This window comes from Azolla caroliniana, unplaced genomic scaffold, assembly GCF_043228905.1.
Source record: "Azolla caroliniana isolate FFs.n. ecotype wild unplaced genomic scaffold, voAzoCaro1.0.p SCAF_1, whole genome shotgun sequence".
Classification (NCBI taxonomy): domain Eukaryota; kingdom Viridiplantae; phylum Streptophyta; class Polypodiopsida; order Salviniales; family Salviniaceae; genus Azolla; species Azolla caroliniana.
In genome coordinates this window covers 35,626,091-35,638,623 of record NW_028230436.1, presented here as the reverse complement: position 1 = coordinate 35,638,623, position 12,533 = coordinate 35,626,091, and the positions used below count along the sequence as shown (strand labels likewise).

Below are 12,533 nucleotides of genomic sequence, written 5' to 3'. Positions count from 1 at the left end.
TAAAAAATTAAGATATTCTTTTTCTTTTTTGAAGGTTCCAAATGTCAATGCTTCTAGCTGTCATACTGAAAAGATGATAGATTTTACATGATGACTATCCAACAAAAGACGTTCTATACATACCTGGGATAAAAGAAAGAAAATATACCGACTTAGGAGAACACACAATTTTCAGGCTCACAAATATCATTCACAATGAGTGGGTGCCTTTAGTTTACCCAGAATAGATCCATTCACCCATGTCGTGCATGGCATCTTCACTAGCTAGCAGCACCAGCTGCATGGGTACCAGCAGAACCTGTAACAGGTTGTCCACCACTAGAACCCTTGGAATTTGTATCTTGTCCAGGCTGATGGCTTGCCATTGACTTCTTCACCTATAAGATTGTATACCAGATATAAATTATGTCCTTTCCATGACATTGTAATTTATATTCTTCTGAAATCACTTACCAGAGCAAGGCGCTGCTTATGAGCTTCATCCATAAACTGTTTGACCAGAATCAAATTATATGCAGTCAGAAAATGAAATATTGTCTCAAACTTAGGGATTTCAAAAATTGTAGGGCTGCATACATGCTGCATCATTACCGTCTTTTTATATGCACGATATTCATCTCCACCAAATCCAGGAACACTAATATCCCAGTTTCTACCTGATGATAGCATGACATGAATTTAACATTAGATATGAAATTTATTACAAGAGCTTATTGACATAAGTTACTGTTCAGCAATCAATAGCAAGGCAGCTACACTGATTCCGAAAATTTTTGTACCTTTGGCATCGGTCCATCAGTTTCTAGATATTACAGGTAGCACTTATAAACAATATATTGCAGCAGTATAATTTTTTTGAGAATAACGCAAGACAAAGAGAAATAAAATGAAATGTTAGATTAACTTCTTCAAAAGGCCCAAGTGGCTTTATGAGCACAAAAGGCAAGTGTTTTAGATTTTCATTCATTTCTCTCTATGATCAAATTCGCACGAAAAATGTCACAACTAAAATTCTTTGAAGTAAACTAAGGACACCAAATGAAGCTAGTAGCAAGCAAACCGTGATTAACTAAGGGCATCACTGAAGGTAATAGCACATGCACCTTAATAGCATGGCTTTTTATCTATGAAACAACAGAAGTGACTTACTTAAATGCAAAAGAATATCCTTTGCTTCCAACACGTTTGATTTCCGATGCTTTGCAAGCTTACAAGCAAAAGTTGTTACCTACACATAAGAGTCTCTCTCTCTCTCTCTCTCTCTCTCTCTCTCTCTCTCTCTCTCTCTCTCTCTCTCTCTCTCTCTCTCTCTCTCTCTCGTTTGATTTACAGGCCATTTTGGCTTCTTAAAAGACATTAATATAGCTTCTTTCCTTCTCTCTGAGCAATACACAATTTCTGAGGTTCCATTTGCATCTCAAGTATACTATTCAGCAATACACTATCTCAAGTACTTTAGTGTTAAGAAAACACGAAGCCACAAAGAAACCCCATCCATTCCTGCTAAGGTAAAAAAGTCAACAGATACACTGCAATCAAATGAGGAGATTTTGATCATGTTCTTTGCCTCGAACAGCAGACGTGTCATCAGGCAGAGCAAAACAAGGAATTCAGATTTAAAAACGACGGAGCCAAATACAAGGAGATTTAAGCACTCAAATATTGTCACGTGAAGAGAAGCATACCCAGCTGGAGAAAATACTTAAATGCATATCCGCATGAAGATAAAATTGCAGAGCTAGGGACAACTGATCAGTCAAGTTGGCATCCTCCTTACAAATGAAGAGAATATGGCTAAAAGTCGAGAAATCAACAAGCCAAAACAGCAAAGTGCCCAGCATATCAATGTGCAACTCAAGAAGCAAGGGAATCGGCAATGGAAAATGTACGCATAGAAGAGTTAATGCGTATCCAGGCATGAAGATAAAATTGCAGAGCTAGGGACAAGTGATAAGCGAAGTTGGCATCCGCCTTACACATGAAAAGAATATAGCTACAAGTCAAGAAATCGACAAACCACAACAGCAAAGTACCCAGCATATCAATGCACAACTCAAGAAGCAAGAAAATCGGCAATGGAACATATATGTTTCAAGTGTGAGTTCTCAAGACCAAAATAAGGATAGTGAGAACAAGAAGGCTAAAAAGATGTAGAAACCTCACCATGATACTAGGCAAGACTCGACCAGGCCTATCTCCAGGATACAAAGTACTTAATCACCAAGGATAGAACTTCTAGAAACCAATGGATAACAAGCTATGAAGCACTGACAAACAAAGCTGAAAAATATATACAAGTTACTAGTTGGAAGAATGAAGAAGACCAAAATGAGATAAACCCAAATACTAACATAATTATTTACCACGATACTTGGAACACAATGTATATTGTCTCCGATACAGTGAAGGTTAGTCGCCCATTCCATGTGCATAAAGCGAAAGATCAAGGTGGGCTAACAATAATGTACAAAGAACTACACGACATAATCACTATTTGCACTAGGGACATGCATAAAATATACATGTGACCAAAGATTCAAGTAGCAGAGACACCAAAATACACTGCAAGCTGCTATATTCCACATAGCAATCCCCTCAATATCAAAGAGAAAGTGTTGGTCATTGTAGACATGAATGCTAGGATTGATATATTCAGGCAGATTATAAGGCTAGAACCTATAATAGGCATGCTGCATACAAATAGGTTCAAAATGGAAACAATGTTCATGAAACTGAACTACAAGTATACAAGGATCAGCCATGAAAAGTGTGATTAGCTCATGCAGCTAAGTAGGGGACCTACTCTCATCAACTATGAGTAGTCAAACCTGATGCTTTAGATTTGACCTTAGACGTTGGGGATAGATTCTCAAATTCGTATCCCGCACATACACATGTAGGAGTAAAGATAAAACAACATGCAGATGCCAATCCAATGAATGTAGCATACGGGTCATACAAGATGGAATGGAAGAAAAAAAAAGCACATATATTAACAGATGAAAGGAATTCCTCATGAGTCATGCATTCCATACGATATCGAAAGTGTGTGATAACTTTTCAGAAATGCATTATGTGGATCTAGAGAACCCACATTGAGCGTTAGCATAACAAGAAGGCATGCAAAAGACCAAAGTATGGTTTGATGAAGAATATACGGCAGCCAAATGCAAACTTAAGGCCACTCGGGAATCAAGTGATACATGGATGCATTTAGCAAGGAAGTAGAATAAACTCAAAGGACATGGAAAACCACGGTACCAAATTTAGGGAAGATCAGTACAATGAAATTCGGCAACTGGTTTGGTTCTTCATTTCAGCTTTTACATTTTCTTTTTGCTCTACCCAGTCACACACCTGGCAAAAGTGATTTGTGATGATTATTACACCTCCAAAAGACATTAATAGATCATCATCATCAACTCCCCCATTCCTGCCTTCATGATAACACTTTAAAGGTTACTGTGCAATTGGGATGGAGAATAAGAGGAGCACAATGTTTGCCATGGTACCGCTTTTTCATGAAATAAGGAGGGTACGCCACTGCGCCTTTGAACAAGGCTTTGACCAACTCTGCAAAGCAATGGAATACAAAGACTAATGATGCTTGGGGAGTGTTCTTGCTAGAAATCAAGAGCAAGGACGTTTTCAATAATACAGCAATAAACACTTGTCAGCAAAGAGGCATCACAGCAAGTGTTTCCCTCTACAAAACAGGATTCTCATTTCCCACCATTTCCTATGGAGAACAGCAGTTAGTTCCAATTATAGGACGATATCTTTTAAGAGTTAATTTTCCCCCTTTCTCCTTTTTCATGGTTTCAATTTATAGGATAATAGCTTACAGTTAATCTACAAAGTGAATTGTACGCACTTTACAATATACACATGAAAATCAAAAGGAAACGTCAATGCATCACATATGAATTTCCTGTACAGAGTCCACAGACACCCTCAGATTGTTGAAAAAATCATAGGATATATCAGTAGAAAATGTGTCTCATGACTCACTGATTCTATAAAATCATCAGCAATTTCGAGGAGTACATCTTCCACCTCGGGATCAAGCCGCTCATTAGGATCTACCTGGAAAAGATAAACAAAATTTTCACAAAGATGTGTGAGGGTAGAAAGATCATAATTACAAAGAAAATTGATGGCTATGTTTATTATTTTATCTATACTTCCACAAGAACCAATAAAACCACAGATGTCTTATTACATGATATGCAGGAGCGAATGTTAAAAGAAGACACTCTTTTTATTACATATAATTTATGATGGGCAACCTAGCCACAAGTATTTCTATGACCCTCTGCGTTCACAAATAAGACTACGGACAATTTCGCATGAAAAATTGTGCTGAAGAAATATATCACAAAAAGTGTTCGTGTGCCTCAACAAACATGAGATTATAAGATTTTCTATGTTATGAGGGTATATATATTCAGGATTGGAAAATTTTGGGATTACAAACTAAGAGAATGGATGATACAAATGAATTGAGTACAGAAATGTGACAATAATAAACAAAGAATTCTCATTTGTAGAAATATATAATAAAGGCATAACAAAATTCAAACAAACAGTAAACCAATTTAAAACCAAATACGAAAATCTGTGGTTAATAGCAATTTCAAATAAATTTGAGAAGCTACTTTCTTAGGAACACAAAAACACCATCACATCCATTTGGTTTTCAGGATGTGAGCTGTTGTCTATTTTTGTATTGAGTCGTACGAAGGGAAGAACATATGCAATAATTTATTCTAGAAAATGTAAAAAAAACCTATGAGACCAAAGCATTTTTACAAAATTGAAGTATAAATAGAATAGATAGTTTAATAAAAACGAAGTAAAAGCTAAATTGACATATATCCTCAGTATGTCTCTTACTGGATATTCTAGATCAAATTTAGGAGTAGCACAACCCCAGTTTAAACAAAAACTTTTGCAAATTGACCATTTGCAGGCAAAAGATAAAATATAAGTATGACAGAACTTTGGACAGATAATTTCATGAAGTATCTGTTTCAAGAAACAATATTAACCCCCAAACACATATGGCACCAACAGGACTATACAGGTTTTTTTTTCTATGCTGATGTGCAAAACACCCAATATACTTAAACAAGGATTGTTTTACAAGAAGATTCACAAAGCCCAGCATAAACTAAAAAGAGCTTTGGTTGTCATATGACTAGGATCCCCACTCTAAACAACTGAGCTACTGAGCTACATGAACATTGATCGAGTACAGCAGAGATCAACATGCACCAATGTTAACTGTTCAATCCATGGCGTGAAAAAATAATATTATACCTAATATAACAAATCCCCAACAAAACGAAGATAAATGTAGGGAAATTTACCTGTGTTACAAGGTCTTGAATGCTCCGTTTACTCAAAATTTTATTCTCAGACTCTAGCGGAATTGGTGTTGCTGTTGTCACAGGTGGGATGCCAGTTAATGTTGGAGGCCTCTGAAGAGCACTCTGTGCTCTGCCAAGCTGTTGTTGCTGGCTTAGTTGAGCCATTTGTGGAGGGTACTGCCCTTGCATTTGTTTATATGATGCCGGTCCTTGCTGCTGAGAAAAATTAAATGACGCTGGATTCGTTCCTGGCTGCATTTGCTTCTGTGCTGGGTAGAGATGCATCTGGTTCTGCATATTGGCAGCTGACTGAGACGGCTGCAATCCAGGTGATGGCAACTTCTGATACTGTTGCAAAATGCACATATATATATATATATATATGATTATTAGCACACAGGCTGTACTTCTTGATTAAAAAAGTACACTTTTTTCTTGTTTCTCAGTTATAGACATCATGACAGAACCTGTGAAGAGGGCTGTTGAGGCAGTGATTGTGGTTGAATTTGTTGGGGCAGCTGGGCTTGTCTGGCTTGTTGTTGCGACCTTGCTTGTTGTTGCTGTTGTTGTTGCTGTTGTTGTTGTTGCTGTTGTTGTTGCTGTTGCTGTTGTTGTTGTTGTTGTTGCTGCTGCTGCTGCTGCTGCTGTGAAATAGCATTGCCCGATGATGGTCTCATCAACTGGCCTGTAATTGAGCCCACACCTCCTCCTAGCCCTGGTGAAGAGTTGGTCTGCCCTTGAATCAACTGGCCTTGAGGCTTTGTACGGGATTGCATCTTCATTAGGGTGCAAAACCCAGAAATATGAGCATCACACAAACGAAAACAAAACGCAAAGGGGGTGTATTGAGTTGTATATATACTGACCTGAAGTTGAGGGTTCATATGCGCAGGTACTTGACCAGCTGCCATGGTTGGTCTGGCAGTCTGTTGCTGCTGCATGTAAGATGATGGGCTTGTAGCATACATGGCCGGACGAACAGATCCTTGTCCCTGCCCACCTCTCAGCATGTGCTGTTGTTGTTGTTGTTGTTGTTGTTGCTGCTGCTGCTGTTGTTGCTGCTGCATAGTTGGCATGGACGATGGGAAGTGGGTGCCTAATCCTGGCCTGTACACAGTAGTCATTGACATTCGCGATGACGAAGACGAGGACATTGTTGGGGAAGCAACTTGTTGTTGCTGCTGCTGCTGCTGAGATGGATAATTAGTTGGACCTAGATGTGGCCGGAAACTGTTTCCCCCTGTAGCCTGCTTCTGTTGTTGTTGTTGCTGCTGCTGCTGCTGCTGCTGTTGTTGCTGAAAACTCATCTGATTCAGAGTGTGCTGATTTTGGGAGAAACTCTGAGCCAGGCTCTGCTGGGGAGCAGGAGGATTAGGCTGATGTGCGGTGGTAAGGGCGGCGGCAGATCCGACGGCGGTCGGAGAGGCTACAGAAATGGAGGGCGTGGGCGTGGGTGTGGGCGTGGGCGTGGGTGGGGCAACAGAAGAGGCTTGGTGGAGTAGGGCGGGAGGGGCGGCGACGTTGTCCCCAGCCATGGCGGCCGTAGAAGAAGAGGCCCCCCGCCTCTCGCCGTCGTCGCCCGTCTTCGTCGAGAGCTAACCAAGGAAAGACACAGACAGAGAAAGAAAGAGAGAAAAACTCAGACACACAACAGAGACGGAGACGGAGACAGAGAGAAGAAATAAAAGAAATATATATTAACACACACGTCTTCTTCTAAGACCAAATTTGGCCCATGAGCTTAAAGGGGCCAGGCCAACCCACCTCGTTGTATGTATGTACGTACATTGTATACTATTAATTACTAGCCTTGGGACGACATCATCCCGAAACAAGACAAGAGCCATTGTCGCGGCTCAAGACAAGGACCAATGTAGAGTGGCTCGTGCATTTGTGTTAGCACCCTCCCCTCCTCGCGTTGCTCAATGTCATGTCCCCCGCACATTATGTCTGTGTCCTCACGTTGTTTCTCATTACACACATACCTCTCGTTGCTCCGAAGTGAATATGTATATATGTCAAATACTTAAAATTGAATCTATTGACTCTTCGTGTCTTGAGCACTTTGTGTGCCCAATATATGTCTCACCGCTTTCTGATCCTTCATCTCAAATTATTGGTTCTATTTTCGTTCCAAACTGTAGATGTCATCCTTTGACTTCTCCACCATTAACATGTCTTCCAAGTACAATACAGGTTAGATTAGGTTTGTTGTCTATGTGTCACTTCTATGGCAAAATGGCTTTTTGAATTCATGAATAGGTTTTTTGCTACCATTGCACAATATTTATCCCCCATTGATCAATGTGTACATGGCAACGTTAGGCAAGGTTCTAGATTCCATCTACATGGGGAGTTTGTAAGCCCTCTACCTCGTGAGGGTTCTAAGCTACTTCTTAGGACAAGAATGATGTTTACTTTATCACAAAGATGTAGGTGTTGACAGTTGACCCATGTAGTTGTTATACTCGAATTCTGTGATGAAAATGTATTTGCTCACTTGCATGGTATAGGGCATTCATTGCCTTGGGTGTCTTACATGCCTATCACTACCAATTTTACAACTTCCACTACAAAGGGCGCCATCATCCCTTTGATAATGTCCTATGTAGTGACAATTGAAGCACTCCACCTCCTACGACATACACCTACCAAACCAGAGAATGAGAGATAATACACTATATGGCAATCAAAGTCATTGCGCAATATATTATAATTAGTTATTTAATGGGAGAGCAACAAACCAACCAACGACCCTCTTATCAACATGTGGTTTTCCTCCTTATATTGTCAAAGTTGGTGGTTGCATGATACACACAGGTCCAACTAACTAACCTTTTTCACCACAAGGTGTCTCGTTTGTGACAATAATTGCTTGGAAGGTGTACTCTCTTTTTTTCCAAAACAAATATCCTTCCATTAGTTGTATAAAAAGGGTCATAAAAATCTGGTCATTCGGCGTACAATTACATCATTGGCTCTTTGGATAATATGGAAAGCGAAATGTGATTATGTTTTTAACAATGCTCATGTATAGCTCAACACTAAGCTTATTGAATTTTGGATGTTGTTTGTTCACACACTACATGGGCAATATGATGATCTACAGGGTTCAAATGATGTTTTGTGGCAACGGCAAGTGGCCTTTAAGAACCAATGGCAAGGACTCCAATTATTTTCAGAGACAACTGTTGGTCCAAAGTGGAATTATGCCATACCTTCGTTTATGTTGGATAGTGGATAGTAAGCATTGTTCTACTTGTTCATATATGACATCATCTATATCATCAGATGTGCTAGGTTTTGTATCTTACAAATAGAAGTGAGATGAAATGTCTCCTTCTATTTTTCCTATGTAGACTTTTCAAGGAATATACTAAGGTGCATCTTCCTTTAAAAAAGAAAAAGAAAAAAAAAGGGTCATAACAGCTACAACATACAAAGTTTTCCCCCCTAGCCCGTCTTGTGAAAGATACTGGTTGAGGAAATAAATCCAAAATAGAGAAAACAATCCACTAATTGTAAGATATTCCTTGGACACAATGCAAGGTATCATATCCATAGACAACAACCAAATTACTTATATTCGGAAACAAGTCCTCGCAAGTCATAGTTATGAACCTTTCAATACTTCTTCAACCTGCTCCTGTCTATTGCATATTTGAAGGCGATCCAATACATTATACTGTCAACTCAACAAATATGCTTCCTCTTTCCACATCAACCATCTCGTCGGTTACCACCAACTTCCTATACATCACAAATTGGAAGGCGATCCAATACATTATACTGTCAACTCAACAAATATGCTTCCTCTTTCCACATCAACCATCTCATCAGTTACCACCAACTTCCTATACATCACAAATTGGAAGGCGATCCAATACATTATACTGTCAACTCAACAAATATGCTTCCTCTTTCCACATCAACCATCTCATCAGTTACCACCAACTTTCATACAACAACACATTAAGTCAATTTTCTCCTCTCCTCATACAACAACATATTACATCAATTTTCTCCTCTCCTCATACAACAACACATTACGTCAATTTTCTCCTCTCCTCATGAGCTTATGCTTCGGCCCTCACACCATCATCACTCATCCTTATCAAAAACCTACAAATTGCTTCGTGTCATACAACAACACATTAAGTCAATTTTCTCCTCTCCTCATAACAACACATTACGTCAATTTTCTCGTCTCCTCACGAGCTTATGCTTCGGCCCTCACACCATCATCACTCATCCTTATCAAAAACCTACAATTTGCTTCGTGAAGTCCACATCAACCATCTCGCCGATTACCACCAAATTCTTGCACTGAGACAATAAAATGAGTTTAAATTCCTCATCTTCTTATGAGAATATGCTTCGGCCTCCACACCATCATCACTCATCCTTATCCAAACCATGAAAATTACTTCGTTAAGTCCACATCAATCATCTCGCAAAATACCGCCAAAAAATCCTGACATACAACAATACAACAAGACTTGTTTCCTCATCTCCTCATGAGAATCTGCTTCGCCCCCCACATCCTCATCACTCATCCTTATCAAAAACATGCATTCTTCTTCATCAATTCCACATCAAACATCCCACCAATTATCGCCAAAATCCTGTACATACAAACAATTAATGAGTCTAGTCTTCTCAAGAGACTATGCTTCAGCCCCCACACCACAATCGCTCATCCTTATAAAAAAATGAATTGTGCTTCATAAATTGACATCAACCATCTCACTCACCCTAATTTACCACCAAAATCGTGTACCTACAAAAACAAAATGACACCACTCTCCTCGTATGCTCATTAAATTTGTTACAACCCTCAACACCTTCATCACTCATCCTTGTCCAAAATTAGAAGGTGCTTCATTTTCCACATCCAACATCTCACCCATGTCACTCCACACGATTGCCCCTATCACATCCCCCTCTTTTATGTCCTTCTTGTTGTTATACGTTTTTTTTAGGGTTAGGGTTAAGGATGATGATAATCATGATAAAGATAGACATGGTGGTTATGATGATGATGGAGAGTATGGGATTGATGGCGAGAGAGATCATGTGCATTGAGAAGCATTGCGGGGTGGGGGGTGGTGCCTAAAATGGCTCCACCCCCCTCCCAAGGGGATTCAACGTTGAGGGGGAGAGAGAGAGAAAGAGAGATGACAAGAGAGAGAGAGATTGAGAGAGAAAATGATCATTCATTCATTCATTCCCCATAAGGGGTTAAATAGTACAAGAGGGGGTAGATACAAAGGGGTGTAAGCCCCCTAGAGCATTCATACTGGACACTCACTCACACCTCCTCGTATCCATCCACATGCACACACGTGTGCATGTGTTCACATACGTATCGACTCACAATTACATTTATGCCCCCTACATCTCGTACGGGGTAACACCTGTCAAACTATAAGTTAAAAAGAGTAAGAAGAAAAAACTATATACCTCACAATTATCTTTGAAATAAGAATAGAGTAGGAGGAGGGAATAACCAACGTGGTGGAGCATAATTCCAACGATCTTCATGTGATTCATCCAACAAGAGAGGTATTGGCCACCATATTTTACGAAGTTTTCGCCTTTTCTTATGCACCTTTTCCGATTTTCCTTCAATACTATCATACTCTCCCTTAATTGTGTGCACCAAGTTGTCCCAAACATCTTAATCATATCCACCACACTATACTCGATGTCTTCATATTTCTTGCTACAACGACACTTCCACCACACCCATAAAGCATTAACTGAAACAATATTCCAAACAAAAGAATTTCTAAAATATTTAGCACAAACAAATGTTTGGACGGACTTCTTCAATTGTACTTTCTGACATACATAATGCTTCCGCACATTTCTCCTCCTCTTACAAAGATACCCACACATTCAAAGACCCCCGGAAAACAACCCCCCATGTAAAAATTGCTACAACTTTCGAGTTGTACACTACAAGTCCAAAATAAAGGTTTTAAAGTTTCCTCATGTACTAGGCAACATACACAACGACGATCATCGACTTGGCCTTTTAAATGAGAACCTACAGGTAAAGCAAAATGAATCATTAACCACTTAAAAGAAATTGCTCTCCGCATACATGGTAAAGCCCATAAACTTTTCCAAAATGCCGCCATATATTGATGCGATATACCACCTGACTACCAATACTTTTGTGCAACAGGATTTACGCAATGTCGTTGCATCAAAAAATGTCTCCCATATGCCACAGAATATTGGAAAAAAGGGAGAATCCTACTCACTTGTTCATTTGTCGAGGAATAGCCAACCAACCGCCATGCATAATCAGTTGGGTTCCACTTAAGATGTGTCATTGGCTTACTTTAGAATACCCATATTTTTATTGCATGATCCGCCAAAAAAGGGCTCAAATCTAAGAAAATCTTCTTGTTTAACCGAGCAATAACCGTAATGGGTTTTTCGGAGGCTAGCTGCATAATTTCAGCTTCTTCATCCACCAAATATAAAAGACCATCATCACGAACCTCATAAAATCTTTTTTGACCTTGATTAGCATAAGCACAAGCACTTATTAAAACACCCAAAGAAGAGAAAAGACCATACCATGTATAAGTATTAGCCAAATTAAGTTGCCTTTGACTATTCTGAAAAGCTTGCTCAATCTACTCAAACATCAAACAACCCCCACACAAGGAAGATAATAATTGTTGTTTGTCCTCCTCCAAGAGCATTTGAAACCGCTCCCAAGCAGCCACAAAGGTAGTTCGTCCTAAGTCTATTTTTCCCCACGATAAACGCGATCTAATTCCTAAAACACAGCCATAGCTATCAATAAACAAAGGATTCCATAACAACGGTTGCCTTAAAAATTGGGCTTCTATTGCTGGAAGTTGAAATAGGAGAGCCTCTTTAATGTCCTTCCATGCCCTCAAAATACCTGTAAATAATCTCATAGAACCAACATTATGAGCCTTAATTGGAAATTCAAAGTGAAACAACCATCGAAAACTATCTTGTCACTGTCCTCCTATTATAGGTTTAATATTACAAAGAGATAACAACCATAACTTTTTCCACAACTCATACCCAGGCATAAATCCTCTCACAACATGCTTTGCAAGAAGGGCCTTACTCTAGAGCAAAGGATCTATTAAGCCAAGTTCACCTTCA

General features: G+C 39.3%; 1 protein-coding gene across 3 annotated transcripts; it reads right to left on the bottom strand.

Moving 5' to 3' along the window:
- Positions 1-6,932, bottom strand: TAF12 (TBP-associated factor 12). Of its 3 annotated transcripts, XM_087337610.1 has the most exons (9): positions 6,542-6,930; positions 6,239-6,385; positions 5,840-6,148; positions 5,373-5,720; positions 4,012-4,086; positions 1,150-1,228; positions 592-656; positions 454-489; positions 1-377 (listed from the first exon to the last, which is right to left on the bottom strand). In XM_087337610.1, exons 1-9 carry the CDS (start codon positions 6,905-6,907, stop codon positions 261-263), a joined length of 1,542 nt encoding a protein of 513 aa, XP_087193736.1. In that variant the 5' UTR covers positions 6,908-6,930; the 3' UTR covers positions 1-260. The 3 variants fall into 3 exon arrangements, with proteins under 3 accessions (XP_087193736.1, XP_087193735.1, XP_087193737.1); XM_087337609.1 differs by having other exon boundaries at positions 6,239-6,930; XM_087337611.1 differs by lacking the exons at positions 1-377; positions 454-489; positions 592-656 and having other exon boundaries at positions 1,163-1,240; positions 6,239-6,932.
- Positions 6,933-12,533: the final 5,601 nt, after the last annotated feature.